This window comes from Lissotriton helveticus, chromosome 12, assembly GCF_964261635.1.
Source record: "Lissotriton helveticus chromosome 12, aLisHel1.1, whole genome shotgun sequence".
Classification (NCBI taxonomy): Eukaryota; Metazoa; Chordata; class Amphibia; order Caudata; family Salamandridae; genus Lissotriton; species Lissotriton helveticus.
Window position 1 is genome coordinate 876,155,218 of NC_136073.1, and position 21,561 is coordinate 876,176,778.

At 47.5% G+C, this 21,561-nt stretch overlaps 1 protein-coding gene across 1 annotated transcript in view; it reads right to left on the minus strand.

Annotated features, from left to right (window-relative positions):
- The window catches only part of LOC144798912 (uncharacterized), a 160,695-nt gene that overhangs the window by 34,956 nt on the left and 104,178 nt on the right, over positions 1-21,561 (minus strand). Inside the window, exons 6-7 of the mRNA XM_078670024.1 lie at positions 11,683-11,794; positions 301-1,760 (exon numbers count right to left, since the gene is read on the minus strand). Coding sequence (XP_078526150.1) covers positions 301-1,760; positions 11,683-11,794 — 1,572 coding nt within the window. The remainder of the gene's footprint in view (positions 1-300; positions 1,761-11,682; positions 11,795-21,561) is intronic.

The window sequence follows — 21,561 nt, forward strand, 5'->3', positions numbered from 1 at the left end:
TAACCTGTCTTTGTTCGCGCTCAGTATGCAATGGTCTTCAGTGGTTTCAAGAAGCACCGACTATTGTCAAACTCTTGTAGTAACTTAAATTGCAAGCACATGGTATTGAAAATTCCTGTGACAAGTTTAACTGGTTAATTGTAATTGTAGCATTTATAGAGCACGTTAAACCAGAAGTTATCAAAAGTGCTAAAGACCCTATCACAGAAACTTAGCCATACCAGTGCAAAACAAATTATTCATCATTTGAAGATAACAGTTTAAAAGTTTGTGCCTTGAAAATGGAGCTCATATACTTGCCTGAGGGTTCTTCTCCAGCACACAGTCTCTTGGGTGATAGAGTGGTTCCATTTGAAGGTCCGCATCTTTTTCGGTGGAGAGGGGACGGTGTTGTAGATGCACTTTGCATCGACTCTTTGGGAGCTTGGCTCTCTTTTAGCCTAATTCCTACTTCTTCTAAAGATTGAGAAGGCTCGTCTTCAGTCACAAGTTCAAGCCCTTGTTTTTCAGAGGACTGAACCCAAGACCTGGCACCCACACTCGGGTGCCCGGAGTATTCACATTCAAGTTCAGGTTTTTCAGACTTTATGTAGGGCACTTGAAAACTTCCAAGCTCCTTAGCTTGTGGTGAACGTTGTTCTGGAAGAGGTTTAGGAATTTGACAGATGGCTGAATGGGTCTCTGAATTTGAGGGGTGAAGGAGCACAGGCTTTATATCTGGTTGAAGGTCCGGTGGCAGACTGTGATGAAAGGTTGTATATAGGGGAGGAGTATCCTCTGGCTCTGGTTCCTTAGGTAAAGGAGGCGGAGGCTCCAGCGGCAGAGGAGGTAGGGAAGGTGGAGGAGGACGAGGAACTGGTCCTTGGGGGAGGGAGTATAGATGAGGTACGGGCACTGGTCCTTGTGGAAGCGGGGTATGAGGCTTCAGGTATCGCTGAGGCTGAAGATGTTGGGTTTGTACTGGTTGAGCCTTCCGCTCTATGGGTAAAGGCTTCTGCACTTGGGCTACAGGATGACTGGGTTCACCATCTTGCGTAGGAGCAACTGAAAGCTCATGGCTTTTTTCAGGGTTTGACTGGGAAGGATCTTCAGAATCAGAGTTTTCATCTTCAGAACAATATGAGACTAGAGGCTCATCCAGGAAGGTTGGCTGTTTCGACTTGGAGGCCTGGGATCCACAACCCTTGATTGCAGGCACTTGATGCACAGAAGCCCTCTGCACATACGTTTGAGGCTCAATGATTTCACAATCAGAATCGTCTATTTCAATGATTGGAGGCTTCTCAGCTGCAGGTTTATGCGGACAGCTCTGTGAACCTTTTGATTCAGAACCGTGGGTGACTGCTTCTTTACGGTCAGAAGACTCAGTGACCTGAAGCTTAGTAGCAGGGGGGTTAGGACCACTGCTTTGAAAACCTTTCCATTTAGAGCCTTGAGTGGCTGAATCTCTAAGTTTAGAAGAACCAATAGCCTGAGGCTTCAGGGCAGAGGGCTTATTATGATCATGGCTTTGTGAACTTTTTGATTCGGAGCCTCGTGTGACTGCTTTTCCATGGTCAGAAGATTCAATAACCACAGGTTTTGTGGAAGGATTTTTAGGATCGCAGCTTTGTGAATCTTTCGATTTAGAGCCTTGAGTGGCTTCTTCTCTGCGGTTGTAAGATATAAGAGGATCGTAGACCACACCACTGGCTTTGCGGAATTCAGTAAGCTTCTTACAAAAGTACTGATAGGCTTGACTTTGTTTTTGTTTCAAAAACCTACAAACACAATAAAAAAGAAAGATAAGCTTTGACAAGTCTTCAGATATACGCAATGTATCCGGCATAAGGAAAACTATGCACTGACAAAGCCATTAGTTCTCGCAATGTATTGATGAGCTCAAGGCTAAAGATATACTCCTTTGGCAGCCAACTTCCATTCTGTACAGTAGTTACAATATATTATTTTCTCATCTTGAGATTGGTGTGACTAAAGCACTATTCTATGAGAGTAATTATGAAGGTTGAGTAGGATTCTGTTGGTTATTTGAGGGCATCGGGGAGACAGGAAGCTGTCTGTAATGATAGTTTGAAGTGCATGACTAAGTGAATTTGAAAATACTTTTTTACCTCTCAGTGTAGTATTTCATCATGTCTATGTTCACCACATTTATGACCCTTAAGACTGACCCAGACTACAAGGGGATCCATAAAAAACTTAAAAAATGTACTTAGAAATAAAATATAGCTCAACAATACCTAACAGTTGTTATCTTTTAAACCTAAACTGTACGTAAAGTCTGCTAGGGAAATTAGGCATTGCCCAGTTCAGGCCACTTCCCTACAATGCCCTGCAGCACGCCAATTCACCCCTTTGATCTGAAGCATCATGAGAAAAGGCCACAGACTATGCTGACCCAAGGAAATCAGGGCAGGTCATTATAGTAAAAATACTAAGTCTGGAGAGCTACAATTACAAGTCGTTCTCTCAAAAAAGGAGAACTCAGAGGGCGTTGGGGTGATTGCTAAATTGCTTGCTGGCTTTGGTTTACAAATTACTAAAAGTCACAGGCAGAGACGGAATATCTGAGAAGTACTGTGTGGCCACACAACTGTAGTCCTGAGATACAAATGGATAAGAATTTGCCACAGGAATCCAATCCGGCAGCTTCGAACAGAGGCACTGCAAGGCAAGGGCTTTCACCTCAAAGTCCTTTGGGAGTTGCAAGGGTATTTTGACATTAATAGGGGTAATACATCATCTTGGACTGAAGATCGGGAGGATATGAAAGTTGTACCACAGGGTGTGAGCATCAGTGGGGCATATAGGGTTAGCAAGCAGCTGTAGTGCCATATTATGCACATCTAGGACTAAATGAAGTAGGTGGCTGGGGCATGGTCCAGCACAAGACTACTTAATCAGACTTGATTAATTTAAAAGTAAATGGGGTGAGCTAATATCTGCGTTTGATAGTTGCACACGGCTTGTTCCCAGGGTGGTTTTACCGCAAGGGGCACAAATCTGTGAGGATGATGTCATGGCTCTCAAAGAACAGAACCCTCATCAACCCATAGTATTAGTCATGGAGAAAAGGGAATCTATGATGTGACCAGGAAGCTATAAATGAGGCGTTTCTGGACTTCCTCCACAGAACAATGGGATCTCCCAGACTAGGAATTCGCCTGGTAGACAGAAGGCTTAACACTTTTAATACTATAATTGCCTCAGCGATGCAGACATAAGTTAATGGAATGTTCGTAGTGTATTGAAGGGGGGCAGAAAGTCAATTACTTTCTAACCGCTCCTACTAAATGGACCAGATTATTTGTTTCCCTCAACTGGGTGAATAAGAGGCAAAGAGTGCACTTAGATATAATGAAGGTACCTAATGAGAAAGGCGGACTGACCTCCTGGATTTAGAACAGTACTCTCTGACATCCCAGATGCAACATTTGTCTTTTTGGCATGATGACCCCACTAATCAAGAGAAAATATCACCCTCCAGATGCCATGTGAATTATGTTACCTATTTACATTATGTAATGGTAGGGAGTCCAAGAATGAGTACGTAATAGCACATACATCTAAAATCTGGGACTGGGTCATGTATAAAGTTCTATGGGTTACCCCATTCCATAGTTGTGTGTCCTTGTAGTGGCTAACAGGATTGATGACCATGACAGAACTACAAATGCTTTTAAACATTGAAGATTAATGGGAAATTCGAGTATCCTTGGGTCAATTCCTTTTCCACTCCAGGTTGGCAACTTAGGTTATGAGACTGGAGCGGGTTACCAGGGAAGACTCGAGCTTATGCTCACAACAGATCCAATTAGAAAGTGTGGGCAATATATTTCATCACTTTACAGAGCCTCAAGAGGATGATGTCAAGTGAGCAAGCTCAATTTTAGATACCAACGACAGAGAATTGACAGACCCTTTAACTGATGTAGAATGGAGCACAGTGTTTGCTCACACCACAGAAAGCATAAGTAGTGTTAGATTCAAATTTTTTGACTACGCTATTGAATAAAGGAAAATGAATGAATGTAGGATTCAAACGTACGCAATATCTATATAGTGTGTACCTCATAATAGTAATCACGCATAAGACCTACCCATATAAACCAGAGGTGTGGCCCAGATGCAGGAAGTTCACACGGACCTAATAATCCTGTATTTGTAAAGCGCACAGCTACCCGTAGGTTTCCCGGCGCTGGGGGCCGTCGGGAAGATTAAGCAAGCTATTGCCCAGAGTCACATGGTGCTGGGCGGACCCCTGCTGCCAGCGATCGAACCGTGATCCCCAGCGTCCGTCGCCCTGGCTACTGCGCCACACTTCTTCCACACCTACTACAAGATTGGTTCTTAACCTTCTGTGGAACCCCACTTAGATCAATATTATAAGCAGGGATCCTCACCTAAGCAGATTATAAGATTGGAACCTCAAAACAATACACAAAATACTGAAGAAGTGTACATCAAATGCACACATTTTTTTTTTAATTGCCAAGCAAAAACATATGCAGAAATTAAACTTAATTTATATCGAAGGTGGCAGTATTTAAAAAATGTTGTTTTATTTCTAAAAGATGAAGTGATGTGCATGCTCTCTGTTTTTTTGGTGTTTACCAGTGCTTCTATTGTGGCCAGGAGTCAACTGTTCTAGATTCGATTTGCTGTACTACCACAAATTAAGGTAAGGACAACAACTTAAATTTTAGCGGATAATATCAAATTCCTTCACACACTTTTATGTATATATACACCTTCCTTAATCTGCTATTATTAATACACTTTTTAAACATTGTTCCCCCCCTCACCCCCCCCCCCCCACAGGTAGAGGGGACTCCCAGGGGTCCACAGACTACAGGTTAAGAATCAATGAATAGGATATGGTTTCGTACTAATGCAATAGGGTCTGGGAGGCAAAAATGATAAAAACCAGAAACACCAAGGGGAATAGGCAAAAGTGCTCCCTCAGGCAGAGCACCCTCAGACTACATCCAAATCTAAACAGAAAGACTATGATTTAGATTCTTAAGATTGTGTGTACTTCCAGCAAAAAGGAGTACTGCTACACATTTGTTGCTCCCCACCGGCCCAATTATAGGCGAGTGCAAAAACAAGCATTTGCAAATGCAATAGGTCTCGCATTTAGGTGAGTTTGAGCTATTGGCATTGTAAATGCCAATGCCTTTTATTTATATTTTGGTTTTTAAAACAAATAAAACGCATTGTTGTTTACAATGCTAATAGCTTAAACTTGTGCAAATGCGAGACATATTGCATTGCAAATGCTTGTTGTTACTGGGGGACAGTTTTGCAGCAGTGCGCCACCCTGTAACAACAAGGCAAGACCTATTGGATTTGTTAATGCCATTTTGAATGTGCATTTGTTTAAAACAAAACATTTATCCAAAACCAGGATTGCCCGGGATTACAGTACAGTCTGTTGAAATGACGCTGAAGAGATCCAGTGGAGTTGCTTCCTTATATAAAGGCAGTGTAACATGGAATACCGCCAAGCATCAAAAAGTGTTTTCCTTATGTCCCATTTGCTGCCCTGTGGTAATAAATGTCTGAATATGCGTTTATTGGCAAACTTGCTATAAGTAACGTGATATTGGCCCACGTTTATTTTCCCTGACATGGAATAGCTGGTAATATACGTTCATCTCTAACTTTGAAGGCTGACGTTGGAGCAAATGTTTGCTCTCGCTTGGCAACACTGTGTTTGAGACATCATAAAATATGTGGCAGCCTCCTTCTGACCGGCTGCCTCATAGAGGTGCAAATGGATCTCTAATCACAGTGAGTAAAGCGAGGGACCAATCAGTGTCCTGGGTGTGAGTCAACTGAGTCCTATCAGATGCCATGGTGCAACCAATTGTCTCTTAGGGTACAGACAATGAGGCGTGAGGCCTTCGTCTCCAGGCTGTGTACACATTAGAACAAACCCTAAAAACTGAACATCGAATAGCAGAGGCACCCAAGGCGAAACTAGAACAGGTCCAAAAAGAAATGCATATACAAAATTATTTACTTCTGAAAAACACTCAAGCCTCCAAGGCAGATGTGAGAAATAGCAGATCAGCTAAGAGCCCAGTTGTATGAGGTCATGGTGTTAAGTTTTGTAAATTATCCAACCAACATTTACCATATTCAAGCCAGGTCTTCAGGGCATTCATGAGAACTTGATGGACAAAGAACATTTCTCTAGTGGTCAACATACACAAATACTGTTTTCAGAAAATATATATAGTGAGTTAATCCGACCTCCCGAACACAGACCAACTTGGCAAGGGGCAAATCTGTCAAAAAGCATTCACAAACAATTCGTTTTTTTTTTAAACTCCTTATAACAGTGCCATTAATCCCCTATTAGGAGGCGGTGCGTATAAAGCACAGCAAAATGTCATATTTTGAACCTGAACTGGAATATGTATACAGCATTGCTGAGAGAGGTGTCCAGTGCAGCGGGGGAGTCAGAAAGGAAAGATGCCATGCCACCTGCCATCCGAAGCAGCCCCCAGCTCCCTGCCTTGGAGAGCAGGACAAAGCGCTCCTTAATCACAATTATGACATGGCCGCGTTCATCCCAAATACAGGGCTGCCTTTCAGGCCTTTGTGGTGCAGCTGGGGCCACTGGCTGCTGGTCCCACTACATTCAAGTCGAAAACGGACAGTTTTCACACCATGCAACTCGCAATGTTTTCTGATAATAACCTTCAACGTAACAAGATAAACGTACTTAATAGGGCACACGAATGCAAGGTTTAGCCCAAACAAGACCGAAAGAGTTGGTTTGGAAATCGAATTGTGAACATCAGCATTCCGGCTAACTGTGACACTGCCAGGAATCTCCTGGTTTTAAGTGACAAACATGGGTTTGTTGTGGACAGGAAGACATTAGAGGATATACACCTTATCGTAAATAGAGAGGGGGTGTGTCTGGAATTAGACAGTATAATATCCAGACAATTATATACTCATGTCGACTAGACGTATGCTAACCATCGTCCAGGGTACAGGGATCTTTTGTTATTGAATTTACCCGAGTGGAGGGCTATCCCTTTTGCACCTTTCCCTCTTGGCTCCTTTGTGTTATTAACTGTGACACTGACCAATGTGTGCTGTCTAGGAGGCAGAGAAAATGCAGCGCCTGTGCTCTGCAAGAAGCGCGTGCAATCACTACTGGGGAAGAGGGGGTGCCGTCTGCCAGTCTGCAATTCGTGTTCTCAAATAACGTATTTCAGGCTGAACGGCTTGCCCCCATTAACCCGTGCGAGGTCGGAGCGGCGCATTCTGTGGAGTGCGACAACTGCCCCGCTGTCACCGCGTTGTTCAAGGCATGGGGACACCTCGTGGCCCGATCCCAGTCACAAACCCAGCAACTCTTGCAGCTCGCCGGTTCTGCAGCGCTGCACGTATAGCGCTTCTCCGTGCAAACCCTCCTGCACTGCACTACAATGTAAGTGTGAACTGGCCGGCAATACATAGCATTCCAAGCAACAACAGAGCCACTACACGTGACCTGCGAATGTCGTGCCCCGTGTTCTGGGCCTTCGTCCTATGCCTCTCCAGCCACTGGTGCCCTTACCATTATCCGTCAGGTGTACATGCCATTGGAACGTGCACTCATCATGTCCGGTGCACCTGCCTTGCTCATTACCCTTCTGTGTGCTAAGTGCGGTCAATAACCTGCCTTCTGTGCATGCAAGTCAATCACTCGCCTCTGCCTGTGCCCCGTTCCTTCCCTGTGTGAGTGCTCTCACCTGCTCTGTCCCTGGTTTCCATGCATCCATTGGTCGCGTCCGATCTAGTTTCTCTAAACTAGCCCCTGTGCTGTACCCTGTTTTGTCTCTTTCGGTTCCCTGTCCTTTGTACATGTGCTGTCTTTTCTATCCCTGCCTAGTGTACACATGCTGACCACCTCTGATCAGGTGTTCATGTGCGGTCATGTTCTGTTCCTTCCAGAGCCTGTTCTGTGTACAGACACTGTCCATGCATTCTATGTACATGCATTGCCCACGCTCTGCCTTTTATCAGGTGCAGGTTTGCTGCCCCTGTCGTGCATACATGTGCTATGATGCTATCCATGTTTTCTCCATGGCCTCTCCGGTCTACATGAAGATACATGCTCTGTCACTGTCGCCTACACTTGTGCTAATCCATTTTCTGGGTCTGATACATGTATGCATGTGATGTCCGAATTCGCGCCATGAATAGGGCAGGTTAAGTGTACACATGCTGTCCATGTTCCACCTCACCTCTTTGCGTAGTGTGTCTCTGTCCAGCTGACCTGTATACATGTGCGATCCATGTCCACAACCAGTCATGTAAATCAGTATTTCATATCAACTATACGTTGCCTTGCCACATACCCTGTCTATGTTCTGCACCTGCCCAGTGTGCATGCGCTGTCCACACTCTGCTCCTGGCTTTTAACGTTCCTCTGTACAGATCACACGCGTGTGCCCTGTCCAAGTGGATGATGAACAGCCGCCTGAAACTGAATTCGGACAAGACGGAAGTCCTCATCCTGGGATCCTCACCCTCCGCCTGGGACGACTCCTGGTGGCCCCCCGCCCTGAGCAACGCACCCAAACAAACAGACCACGCACGCAACCTGGGCTTCATCCTGGACTCCTCCCTCTCAATGACCAGACAAGTCAACGCCGTCTCCTCGTCGTGCTTCAACATCCTGCGCATGCTACGTAAGATCTTCCGGTGGATCCCCACCGAGACCAGGAAGACGGTCACCCAGGCCCTCGTCACCAGCCGTCTGGACTACGGCAACTCCCTCTACGCAGGTACCACCGCCAAACTCCAGAAGAGACTCCAGCGGATTCAGAACGCCTCTGCACGACTCATCCTGGACATCCCCCGACGCAACCACATCTCCGGACACCTGAGAGATCTGCACTGGCTCCCGGTCAACAAGAGAATCACCTTCCGTCTCCTCACCCACGCACACAAAGCCCTACACAACCAAGGCCCAGGATACCTCAACAGCCGCCTCAACTTCTACGCCCTCATACGCCAGCTTCGATCGACCGGCCACGCCCTCGCCTCCGTCCCCCGCATCCGAAGAGCCACCACAGGAGGAAGGTCCTTCTCCTACCTGGCCGCCAAGACTTGGAACTCCCTCCCGACCCACCTCCGCCTGACCCAGGACCACCTTGCCTTCAGGAAGCAGCTCAAGACCTGGCTGTTCGAGCAGTACCGGACCCCCCCTCCCCTAGCGCCTTGAGACCCTCCGGGTGAGTAGTGCGCTATATAAATGCTTTGATGGATTGATTGATTGATAGTCGGGTAGTAAACGTGCTCTTTGCACCGGTACCAAGAGCTGCTTAGCCTCAGACATGTCCGAGGCTGCAGAGTGTGTAACACTAACTGGATACACAAGAACACCAAGAAGGCTTAACGAGGAGGCTTTTAAACATGTCGGACCCAGTGCACTAACCGGCGTCACCACAGAGTTCCCCTGCGCCTCTGTGGAGCGGCGCCTCCGGCCCAAGGGCGGCATGCGCTGCGAGGATTAAACTTTGTGGGGGAAGCCGGTCACATGTAGTAAAGGCCACATGTGCACAGCACTGTAGTACTACTATGACATCATTGAGTTCTCGACGTGGTAAACTGAGCCCAGCACAAATGTGGCAATGGTCAGAAATAGGCGCACAAGCTAGCTGCCCACTGTGATGCCATGTGGTGCCCCGTTAAACACCCCGCGTGTGCTCAGAGGTGTCTGTTGGTTTGGGTTAGATTTCCCCCAGGTGTATACCCACTTTTAACGACCCGAGCAGTGCCCCGCCCCCTTCGCCCCGACAGTGGCATCCTCAGATAGAATGCCCCGTGCAGCATCCTCTTCAACCCCGGGTCTGCACAGACCTCCACACCCCTAGTCCAATGGCCCATGCAGATGCTCCGCAGCACTCCTAGACATACTGCCCCACAAACGCATAGACTCCGCACTGCCCCATACGGTCATATTGGCTGTTGTGCTGGTTGTTTTCCATGTCCGAGGGCTCGGAGTCGCTAAGCTCGCACTGCAGGCTGCTCCCCTCCCAACCACAGGGCTGCACCGTCCCATCGATGCGCAGCACCAGCTGCTGGTTGTCCTCCATCCTTAGGAGAGAGGCCACGGGGTGCCCGAAAGTGCGGGGGAGAAGAGGGTTCCTCGGGACACAGCAAATGGGGAATCCAGCAGACGCGGCAGGGAGAAGGGCCTCAGGCGGTCACAACGGATTGTAGGTCCCCCCCCCCCTGAACTGACCCAGACTTGAGCCTCTGTTTAAGCACGCAGATGTGAAGCTCCATGGTGGTAGGAATACCCCTGTCGAAAACGCAGAGGAAATGAAACTGAAAGCAAGAAAAGAGTAGGCAGGCAGCGAGCTGATGCAAATAGTGAGCGATATGAATGTGCAGAGAGTAGGGTTCGCCGATGTGGATGCAGGGATTGTGCACACGAGGTGAAACCTGTCAAGAGCCGAGCCTGCGGCGTTCGCTCTTCCCCAGGGTCTCCTTTCAGTATTTCCAGCTCTTCCGGTGTTCTCGGGTAGAACTGCGGGATTAGGGTCTTTGCTTTTTACACACAGCCTGCCTGCGAGGTAATCTCCAATCTGCACTACGCAAGCTCAACGTCACGCAGCCCTCGCGCTCTCCTTGGCAGACCTCTCCTAGCAACAGGCACTGGCTGCGGGGAGCTGCAAACAACGGCTCTATTTTTGCGTTTACTTGAGCCGAATCTCAGAGTCTGCTTTACGAACATGGGCAGGGAACCCTAAGACCAAGAACAAAACAATAACTACACCCAAGTCCATAGCTTTGTGACAGACTTTTCTCTTTCTGTGACGGCCCACTTGGGCGGGTTCGCCTGACTTCCTTTTGGCGTAAAAGGTTTGTTATCTTTATGGGGCCATGTGTCTCGCCCCATAAAGATAAGAAACCTTTTACGCCAGAAGGAGGTCAGATGAGCCCGTCCAAGTGGGCCGTCTCAAAAAGAGAAAAGTGTACATCACAGAATGCTCTTTCCCAATGGCTGGCCACCGTTTAGCATAACGGTGACACTGACCAATCGGAAAGAGGGGCGGGGCTTAAAGTCTGTTACTAAATGCTACTACAAATCATTAAACCTCGCCAGCACGGGTGTGCATGCGCAACCTTCGCAGGCTCGACCTAATAAGTTAAGAAAGGAGAATTGGCAGGGGAAAAGAGAACGACCACAATCTGCAATAAATTAAGGCAAAAACTGGATTATGTCATGAATAATTTTTTTCATCGTACCCCCGATTCAATGTTGGTGAAACCTGAACTGCTCATGAAGCTGCATTTTTTAAATGATATAATATGTTTTACTTGACACAAATTTCCCTCTGCCGTAATAGAATGTATGGCATGCACGGTGTTCTAAGGAATAAAAACCAATAAATACATTTACAAAAAATCCTGCTGCTAACAGAGTGAGTGAGCAGACAATGCAGGAATTTACTGGACTAAACAGGCAAGCTGCTTTTCATGAATACAGCAACTCTTCAATTCAAGGGTCTAAGGCATGGACCAAACTCCAGGAGCTGCAAAAGGAAGCACCATGCAGCAGAGTTGTTAAAAGAAGTACACAGCATAAGGTAATCGAATAAAACATGAACTGAGCAGAAGGGATTATTTTAAAAGCAACAAATTATTCAGAATACATACCAAAATTCACGGTTGCCAGCCACATTGTCCAAATTGAAACCATCCAGTTCAGGTCCCATTTCAACAAGAAACCGAGCCAAATTGTCAGCAGTTTCTTTTGTTTCAGCATCAACTGCAAACAAAGAAATACCACCTCTATCTATTAACATGTCCTAGGTTAATCAGTAAACATGCAATGTACCTAAGGGTTAGTCTTGAACGGTCAACAGAAGAGGTTGTGCCTCAAAAACAATATCAATGCAGCCCACCAGGTAGGCTAAACGCTCCAGTTTGATATTTAGCTATTCGTTATACATTTCCTAGACTCTGGCTGCAAGAGACATACATTAAAATTGCAAGCCATTAAAAAAAAAAAAAGAAAACATTTTTTACATTAATAAATTAAATAAGGATTCCTTTTTTTCATTTAATATCCGTCCCTATGTTTTTTTGCCGATCTGTAAACGGGCTGGATTATTGATGCTTTGTCAACACAAACCTCACTTAATCATACTGTTGGCCTGCAAAATTTGGCAGCCCCAAAGATGTTGTGAGACAATGGAGACCACTTTCGACAATGACTGTGGTTTAGTTGCTTCAATTAATTGTAATGTAACTGACCATGCACAGTGAATTAAGGACATGAATGTAACCAGTTTTTGAGAAAATTAGACCAACTTCTCAAGACTACTCTGCAGAGTGATAAGCCTTGCACAGCTTTCTACGTAGATTGATGCCAAAGATCAGGGACTATTGCACAAGTTACTACTTGTGTAACGATATATCTGTAAGAGACATTAGTTAGTGATAGATTCCTTACCATAGAATATCCCCAGGCGTCAGACTGGATCCGGAAATTTTTGCGTAGCAGTCCCCTCGCGCGTCGGTAGGCTTCGTCTGCGGCTCCGCGGGCACCGTGATGACGTCGTCGGAGTATCTAGACGCCGCCTTCGCGTGCTGACGTCAGTTCTTAGACACAGCTTTTCCGCGCCAGAAACGCAGAGCCATGTTAAAAACCAACACTTGTGCCATTGAAACTAGGGCCCTGAAAGGGATGACCTTAACCCCAGATATCGGTTCGCAGAACGGGGAGGATGGGTGGGTCAGTAAGGAATCTATCACTAACTAATGTCTCTTACAGATATATCGTTACACAAGTAGTAACTTGTGCATCTGAAAGAGACAAGTTAGTGATAGATTCCTTACCTTAGAATAGATACCCCAGCAATACCAACCCCGGTGGTGGGTCTGCGAACCAATAATCACACCAGAAAGTCCTGGAGGACGGAACGGCCAAAGAAGCCATCCCTCCGGACTTGGCTGTCCAGGCAGTAGTGTCTCGCAAACGTGTGCAGCGAGGCCCGCGTAGCTGCCTGACAAATGTCCTGCAAGGGCACTCCTCAGCCCAAGGCAGTTGTAGTCGCCGTGGCCCGAGTGGAATGAGCCCTTAGCCCAACAGGGGGTTCCTTCTTAGCCAAGGAGTAACATGCCTGGATGCACAAGATAATCCACAGAGAGATGGTCCTTTTGTGCACCGCTCGCCCCTTCTTAGCGCCCACGTAACCAACAAAGAGTTGGTCATCCACCCGGAACTGGCGTGTGCGATCCAGATAGTAAGAGAGAGCACGTTTTGGGTCCAGACGGTGGAGCCTCTCTTCCTCTTTCGAGGGATGCGGTGGCGGAAAGAAGGTGGGCAAGGTTATAGACTGCCCGATATGGAAGGCCGTGACAACCTTGGGCAGGAAAGATGGCTTAGTACGCAACACAACCTTGTCCGGATGGACAGAAAGGAAAGGGGGTGTACATGAAAGAGCTGGAGCTCACTCACTCTTCTGGCAGAGGTGATGGCAACCAGGAAAGAAGTCTTCAGAGTAAGAAGGCGGAAAGGACAGTTGTGGAGTGGCTCAAAGGGAGGGCACATCAGAAACGTAAGACCAAGATTCAAGTCCCACTGAGGCATCACAAACTGAAGAGGAGGGAACATGTGTGTGATGCCCTTCAGAGAACGAGTTACAATTGGGCACTTGAACGAAGAAGGTTGATCAGGCAGCCTCAGAAAGGCTGAAAGGGCAGAAAGGTAGCCCTTGATAGTGCCCAGAGCAGAGCCCTGCTGGGCAAGAGAAAGAAGGAAGAGAAGAACCTCAGAAAGAGGGGCAGCAAGAGGATCTAGAGCCTTTGCTGTGCACCATGCCACAAATTTGTTCCACCTGCAGGCGTATACCGACTTTGTGGAGGGACGCCAGGCTGCCAGAATGACAGTACACACTTCAGGAGGCAAGTCAAATGGCCTCAACTGTCGCCGCTCAATCCCCAACCATGGAGGTGGAGACTGGACAGGTTCGGGTGGAGGACCGTCCCCTGCTGCTGCGACAGAAGGTCCTCCTGAAGAGGCAGACGAACCGGGGGATCGACTGACATACTGAGTAGCTCTGGATACCAGTACCTTCGTGCCCAGTCCGGAGCCACAAGGATGACTTGGGCCCGGTCGCACTTGATCTTCTTCAGCACTCTGGGCAGAAGTGGTATAAGCGGAAAAGCGTACAATAGACCGCAACTCCACTCGCGACGAAAAGCGTCTCCGAGCGAGTGCCGCCTTGGAAATTCCAACGCGCAGAACTGATGACATTGCGCGTTCTCTTCGGTGGCGAATAGATCTAACCAAGGCTCTCCCCACTGCTGAAAGAGGCCTTGCGCCACGTCCAAGTTCAGATGCCATTTGTGATCCATCATGCACCGACGGCTGAGTTCATCCGCCCTGGCGCTCAGAGAACCTGCCAGGTGTTGAACCACCAGGGTCACGCCCTGATGTTCCAGCCACTGCCAGAGGCGCAGAACCTCCTGGCAAAGGGTCCACGACCCCACCCCGCCCTGTTTGTTGCAGTACCACATGGCGGTGGTGTTGTCCGTGAACACCTGCACTACACTCCCCCGGACAGAGGGGAGGAATGCCTTCAGTGCTAGACGAATCGCCCGCAGCTCCAAAAGGTTGATATGGAGCCGGGACTCCGCCGGAGACCAGAGGCCTCTGATCTCCGCCTCTCCCATGTGTCTCCCCAGCCCTGGAGGGACGCGTCCGTCGCAACTACGTGTTCCGGTTGGGGAAGGGAGAGGGATCTGCCGCTGACCTAATCGAGGTCCATGATCCACCACTGCAGCTGTCTCGCAGTGCCCTCCGAGATCAGGACATGGTCGGATAGGTTGCCCTGATGCTGGGCCCACTGAAACTTCAGGTCCCACTGCAGAGCCCGCATCCGCCACCGGGCGTGATGCACCAGAAGGATGCAGGAGACAATCAGCCCCAGAAGCCGCAGCGTCAACCTGACCGAGACCCGGGACAAAGACTGAGAGTGGAATCAGAGCCTGAATGTCCCGAACCTGCTGTTCGGGAGGATAAACCCGAAACTGCGCCGAGTGGAGAACCGCTCCGATGAAGAGGCGCTTCTGAGAGGGGCACAGGTGTGACTTCGGCACTTTGATGGAAAACCCCGGCAGGTGCAGGAGGTCTGCCGTTCAATGGAGGTGGATGACGACTGTTTAGGGCGAGCCCGCCTTCAACAACCAGTCGTCGAGGTAGGGGAAGACTGAAACCCCTAACCTGCGCAGATGAGCTGCGACCACCGCCATCACCTTCGTGAACACCCGAGGGCGCTTGTAAGGCCGAAGGGGAGCACGGCAAACTGAAATTGCTCGTGGCCTACCGTGAACCGCAGGTAACGCCGGTGGGCCGGCAGGACGGGGATGTGGAAATAAGCGTCCTGCAAGTCCAACGCTACCATCCAGTCTCCTGGGTCCAGGGCCGCTAAGACCTGAGCCAGTGTCAGCATTTTGAACTTCTCCTTCCGGAGGAAGCCGTTGACGTTCCATAGGTCCAAGATAGGGCGTAGGCCCCCTTTGCCCTTTTTGGGTACCAGAAAGTAGTGGGAGTAGCAACCACACCTTACTTCTGGCCCAGGAACGCGCTCGATGGCCCCCTTGGCCAAGAGGGCCGTAACTTCCTGCTGCAGAAGTCGCAAATGATCCCCCGATACGCGGTGGTATTGCGGTGGCATGCTGGAGGGGTCGCCTCGAAGGGGAGGGAATAGCCCCTTCGGACGATTTGCAGCACCCACCTGTCCGACGTGACAGTGCGCCAGTGGAAGAGGTGATGGCGAACCCTGCCCCCCACTGGCGTCACATGGGCCTGAAAGCACGGACTAGGAGGGTTTTGAGGCGGATGCTGCGGGGGAAGGTGTGGACTGACCTCGCCGTTGTCCCTGTGGAAAAGTAAATTTTGCCATGTTCTGTGTCCCTACGTGTCATCCATCATATGTTATGTGTGCATGATTAAATATGCATATGTATTCCCCATGTCCGATTAATGACGCAATTATAGTTGTGTCCACCTCTAGTATGCCGGTTTCCAGTCCTCGTGAATACTACGAATATCAGGCCTATGTAAAGCTACGTTGCCACGTTTCTCAGTGTGCACGTTATTCCATTGTAAAGTCCCCGTTTCTAGGCCTCAAAAGGGCCCGGACACCAGATTCAGCTCCTGTCTCCAGAAACCTCGCTGAGGAGCGATACAGCCCCCACCTGTATCCTCGACCCTTCACTTACTTCCTGCCTCGCAGTGCCCGGCCCAGCCTGGCTCAGTCTCTGAGTCTGCCAAGAATATGTTATGATTCCAGTTATCAGTTCAGTCCTCCTTCTCTGCATTCCTAAGCTACTGAACTGCATCAATAGTTTCCGTCATTGTCTAGCCTTCACGTCTCCACGTTAGAGAAATACTGCATTTAATGGTCATTTAATATTCTTCATCACGCACTACATGTAGAATAATGCATGGTCCAGTCTTAGAATCAAGTTAGCCTTTCCCCTCCTAACTTCTAGTTTATATCAACATGTTCTCTAAACATCAGATACTAGATACTGTTTAGGTACATGTCGCCCTGACTCTCCAGACTTCAGTCTCTGCTCCTAGCACAGAGTTCATAGCCCCCAGCTTCTCCTAGTAATACGTCATTGCTAGTTTGCGCGCACCATCAGGTTAGAGGTCCCGGCTCCTTAGGTAGCCCCCTCCATGGTTTCCGCCCTATTCATGACATATTCTGTTACGTTTGCATCACATGTCTATGTATACGCCCAGTTACACCTACTTTCGCCCTTATCTTTCGCGACTGCTACGCGTCACGCCTTCTGCTCCACCCACTGCTACGCCTACTGCAATGTAATGCTATGTGTTTGCGTTATGTATATATGCTCATGTATTGTTATTAAAAGTCAGCGCGCTCATCCCAGATCCAGCCCCAGCAGCTGCTGGGCCCTGCCATCCTATTCCTATGCAGGTTGTCCTGTTCCTGTCCTTATGCTGTATTAAACCTGCAAAACTCCTACTACCTCGAATCTTGACTCTTATTTATTGAGCTATCTGTTATGATATATGTCTAGTCAAAAATAGGGTATTATTTATTTATTTACCACATAATGGCGCCCGAACAGGGACTTGCCCTTTCCCCACGCGTCGGTGAAGCCACGCCGACCCCCTGACCCTCTGCAGCCGTGACGGAACCATACCGTGCACATGCAGATATTTCTGCTTCAAGTATCCCTCAGGCCCACGGAGGAGACGGAGGAGGCGGTCCAGCATCCAAACGAGACGGTGGAGGAACGCGGCGAGTCCCGACCAGAGCCCAAGCCAAGAGTCCAAGGTCCGAGGTATCCGGAGGTCCACCCGTAACTGAAGTCCGAAGTTCGTCGTCCGTCGTCGTAGCAGTCCAGTCCAGTCCGAGGCTTTCCGTTCTTGCTGCCCGGTGAGTACCATTACTGGGGTAGTATCTAGACAGGGTCAATCTAAATTGACTCTGGTCCGTGGGTTGGTGGTACACAGACTCACAAACGAAGTGTTCACCTAGGTGGATACGGGTCTTGATGCGTCCCTTTATGGGACCGGTATGTTCCGTACTGTTTCAGCAGTGCATCCAGTAACTCTAGTCTGTTCCGTTCTCGAGAAATTCTTGTGTTTCTGTTCTCAGTATTCCAGGTAATATTCTGTCCGAACTGTTATGTTATGATGTTGTTCAATGTATTTCCAATGTCGTGGTATGCCTGAATTGTTCTCCCAATTGTTATTGTTCCTCGTGTATTGTATTGTGTTCCGATTCAAGTTTACAATGTCTCTCTTTACGAGATTACGTCAGCTAAGAACTAGAAAGGGTTTGTTAGAAGAAGCAGTTCCTGTTCCGCCGAGGGACAGTCCAGGTCATTTTATGTATCAGAAGCATGGCATAAGCGCCATATTGTATCTAGATTTATGGGTAGAGTATACCAAACAGTTAGAAGAAAAGTATAGATGGCCCGTATCGGGTACATGGGATGCCGAGTGCATCATGCGAGTAGAAGAAGCATTATGGAAAAAGAAAGCCAGACAATCACAGAAAGATGCCATCGAGTTATGGCGCAAAGAAGCTCATAAAAGAACTGAAAAGGAAATCAGAAAGTCAGAATTAAGTAGAGAATCCTTAGAACGAGCACAAGAAAAAGAACTAATCGAGATAGGTGAACAAGTCAAAGCCGAACAGTCAGACAGACAGAGGCATGCCCTTATTAGGGGTATGTGTCCTCTCCTTGCCGAGGGCTTGCCAAAAGCGACCCCAGAGGCATCCAGTAATTTCCCGCCACCATTAGTTCCGACCAAGCTACGTCACAAACAGACCGCAGCTGATATTTTTATTTCGTCCTATTTGGACGACACAGTCCCAGAATATGCAAATCCTGTTCGCGCTCCGCCAGTCCCTGTAAATCAGGCACTTCCCGCTTCTCCAGACACCGGAGTACCTGTTACGGTACCCCCGGTCCAGCCCGCCATACAAGTCCAGCCTACATTTCCATTTCCCACTCTGCCAGGACGAAGAGCCTCAGTAGACGACTCCAGTTTAGGGGCCGCAGGGGGAGGTACTCCTCAAACCCCGCCGCCACACAAGCGTTTAACGTTAGCCGAATTACATGCACAAGCGTCACAGCGTACGCCCAGACATCAGACTGTAGCAGAAATAAGAAAATCCCTTGCCGAATGCGGCTATGATCCAGTCCCAGGCGAGGATAATATGGTTTTATATTCATTCCGCGTAAGAAAGGTGGCCGAGTATCTAGTCACCTTACCGAATATGAAAGAAGATCTAGACAGAATATATCGTTTCATCCGTACAGGGGATGATCCAGAAAGCATTAGCGAGGCCATGTCTCAAAGGAAAGCCGAGATCCAGCTCATGATATTAAAGTTTCTGATCAATTGTCTAATAAGAGAACAAGATTACCCGTCTAAAGATCCAGCCGAAATGAAAATCCTGACAAGGTGGAGTGATAATATAGCAGAGGGTAAGCACAAGACCGTCGGTGCTGTGGAGAGTATGTACAAGAAAATCCGTAGAGAAATAATAAAGATACACGAACAACGTAAAGCAGCACAAGTAAGCGAGAAAGAAAGTAACTCTGATACTGAAGAGGTAGAGGACGAGAATCCCGCCAGAATAGCGTATGTAGGAAAACCTAGATTTCCAGATCGCCATTTACGCCTAGAACACAAGTCTATTTTTCATTCTCCAGCACCAGAACAAGGTTCACTAGAACAAGTATTTCAAGCTACCGATCACATTCTGAAATCACGAATCGGTTACAGTGAGTTAAGTACCATGCATGAACAAGAACTAGCCCGATCAGCAGTCCGATGGATTACTGATTCTACCACTTTTCCAGACGAAATAGTGGCACAAATGTTTCTGAAAATGCCCCCAGCCGAACAACGACTGGTGGGTATGTATATGATTCAGCACCTCATTACTTTGTATGAGGGTCAACACTCTGATCCAGGCCCGTTACATGATGTCCTGAACGAGTTACTCCAGTATAGGTGGAAAGGTCTAGGTACCGATTTAATTAGTGTTATTCTAGAACAGCGTCACAAATATAGAACGTTTTTGAACCCGCATTTTGTTCATGTCTCAACCCCAGAAAGTAAACCATTTTACATGGAGAGACAGAATCCGTTACGAGAAGTCCACCCAGTTAAAGGAACGGGTGGCGAAATGCAGCGAGTGTTTGTTTACACTCCAATTACAAAGATGGAACTCCTCGAGATGAAGAAATTAATTCCCTGTCATGACAAAGATCCAGCAGGGTTCCATAGAGAATTAAAAGACATGCTCCGTATGGGAGAATACACATACCCAGATATAATTAAAATGTTAAAGGTTCTGCTGCCCGCAGGGGTGTATGAAAAGCTCAAGGAAAAAGAATGGGAGGTGGGAGAGAAAAAGATCGATTGGGCAGTTCTAGAAGCTGAAGATAAGGCACGAGTACCAGGTACCGGTCTTGGAGATAAATGTAAAGAATTACCAGAATTATTAATACAAGTTTTACCCAGATTATTGACAACTAGAAAAGAAGACTGGGATGCAATCTCAGCCTGTAAACAGAAGCAAGATGAGGATATTAGTGATTTTTATTCTAGATTTGAAAAATGTTTTAGCATCAACAGTGGCCTCAAGACAAGTAGTGAGTCATACCCTCACCTTTTTGTTACTAAATTAGTCGAGAATTCAAGCCCACAAATTAAAAATCGAGTTCTGAAAGTCGAAAGTACCTGGCAAGCTAATACTCCGTCCCAGATGTTGCAAATGCTTCAATACCACCAGAATAGAATCAGAGAAGAACAAGAACACGAGAGAAAACGTATGAAAGACACGAAAATGAAAGTACTAGTTGCACAATCTGTTCCTCAAGACAGTCAGAAGAGGGGTCCGAATCAAGCCAGTCATCCTGCAGCTCCCGTTAAAGGGAACTGCAATTATTGTAAACAGCCAGGTCATTTCATAAATGAGTGTGCAGTTCTGAAACACAACATAGCTACTGGTAAGACTAAAGAAAGACCACGTCCGCCTAGACAAGAACAAGTTTCACAGACTCCTCAGCCACAGAATGCACAACAGACAGTTACCGCACCGCAGCCTATTGCTGCAACACAGCATGTTACATCGCAGATGTACCAGTATGCACAGTCTGAGTATCCAGAGTACCAACAGTATTCATGAAACAGCCTAGAGAGGGAGGTAGGCTTGCCTCTCATCGAGATACCTGTAGATCAAGAAGGTCCCTATGTTCACAGTCAAGTATTAGGGAAAGACAGAAAGTTTTTGATTGATACAGGGGCAAGTAGGACCACAATTAGTCACGCCGAAGTTCCAGGGGCTCCGCTCTCAGGCTCAAGAAATGTTTCCCTTGGATTTTCAGGAAAACCTATCGTAAATGAGATTTCAAAGCCAGTTACTCTAGAAGTAGGTCCATTGTCCCGCACTACTGATCTGTTACTTACTAAGTCATGTCCAGAAAATCTATTAGGCATTAAAACACTGAAAGAGTTAGGTGCAGTTATATGCTGTTCCCCAGAGGGAATACGATTGTTCCTACGTGACTTCAAGGGTCACTATGTATTACGTGATTTTGATTCAAGACTGTCTAATGTCCCGCAGCACTTATGGGCGCAAGGTCCAACTGATGTAGGTTACATGCAAATCACACCCTATCGTGTGACTCTCAAGCCAGGTGTAGTATTACCACGAATCAGACAGTACAGATTGCCACCAGAGGCTGTAGCAGCCTTATCCAAAATTATTGACGAGCTCATGGCTCAAGGAGTGGTTGTAGAAACTGACTCCAACGTATGTAATTCTCCGATCATTCCAGTCATGAAACGTACTGATCCAAATGCACCCCCAGTATATCGATTAGTGATTGACCTACGAGAGCTTAATAAATGTATTATTCCTCAGTACCCAGTTGTCCCAGACATCTCTTCCCTATTAACGGCCATTGATTCCGAAGCCACGTTCTTCACTGTCATAGACCTCAAGAACGCATTTTTCAGTG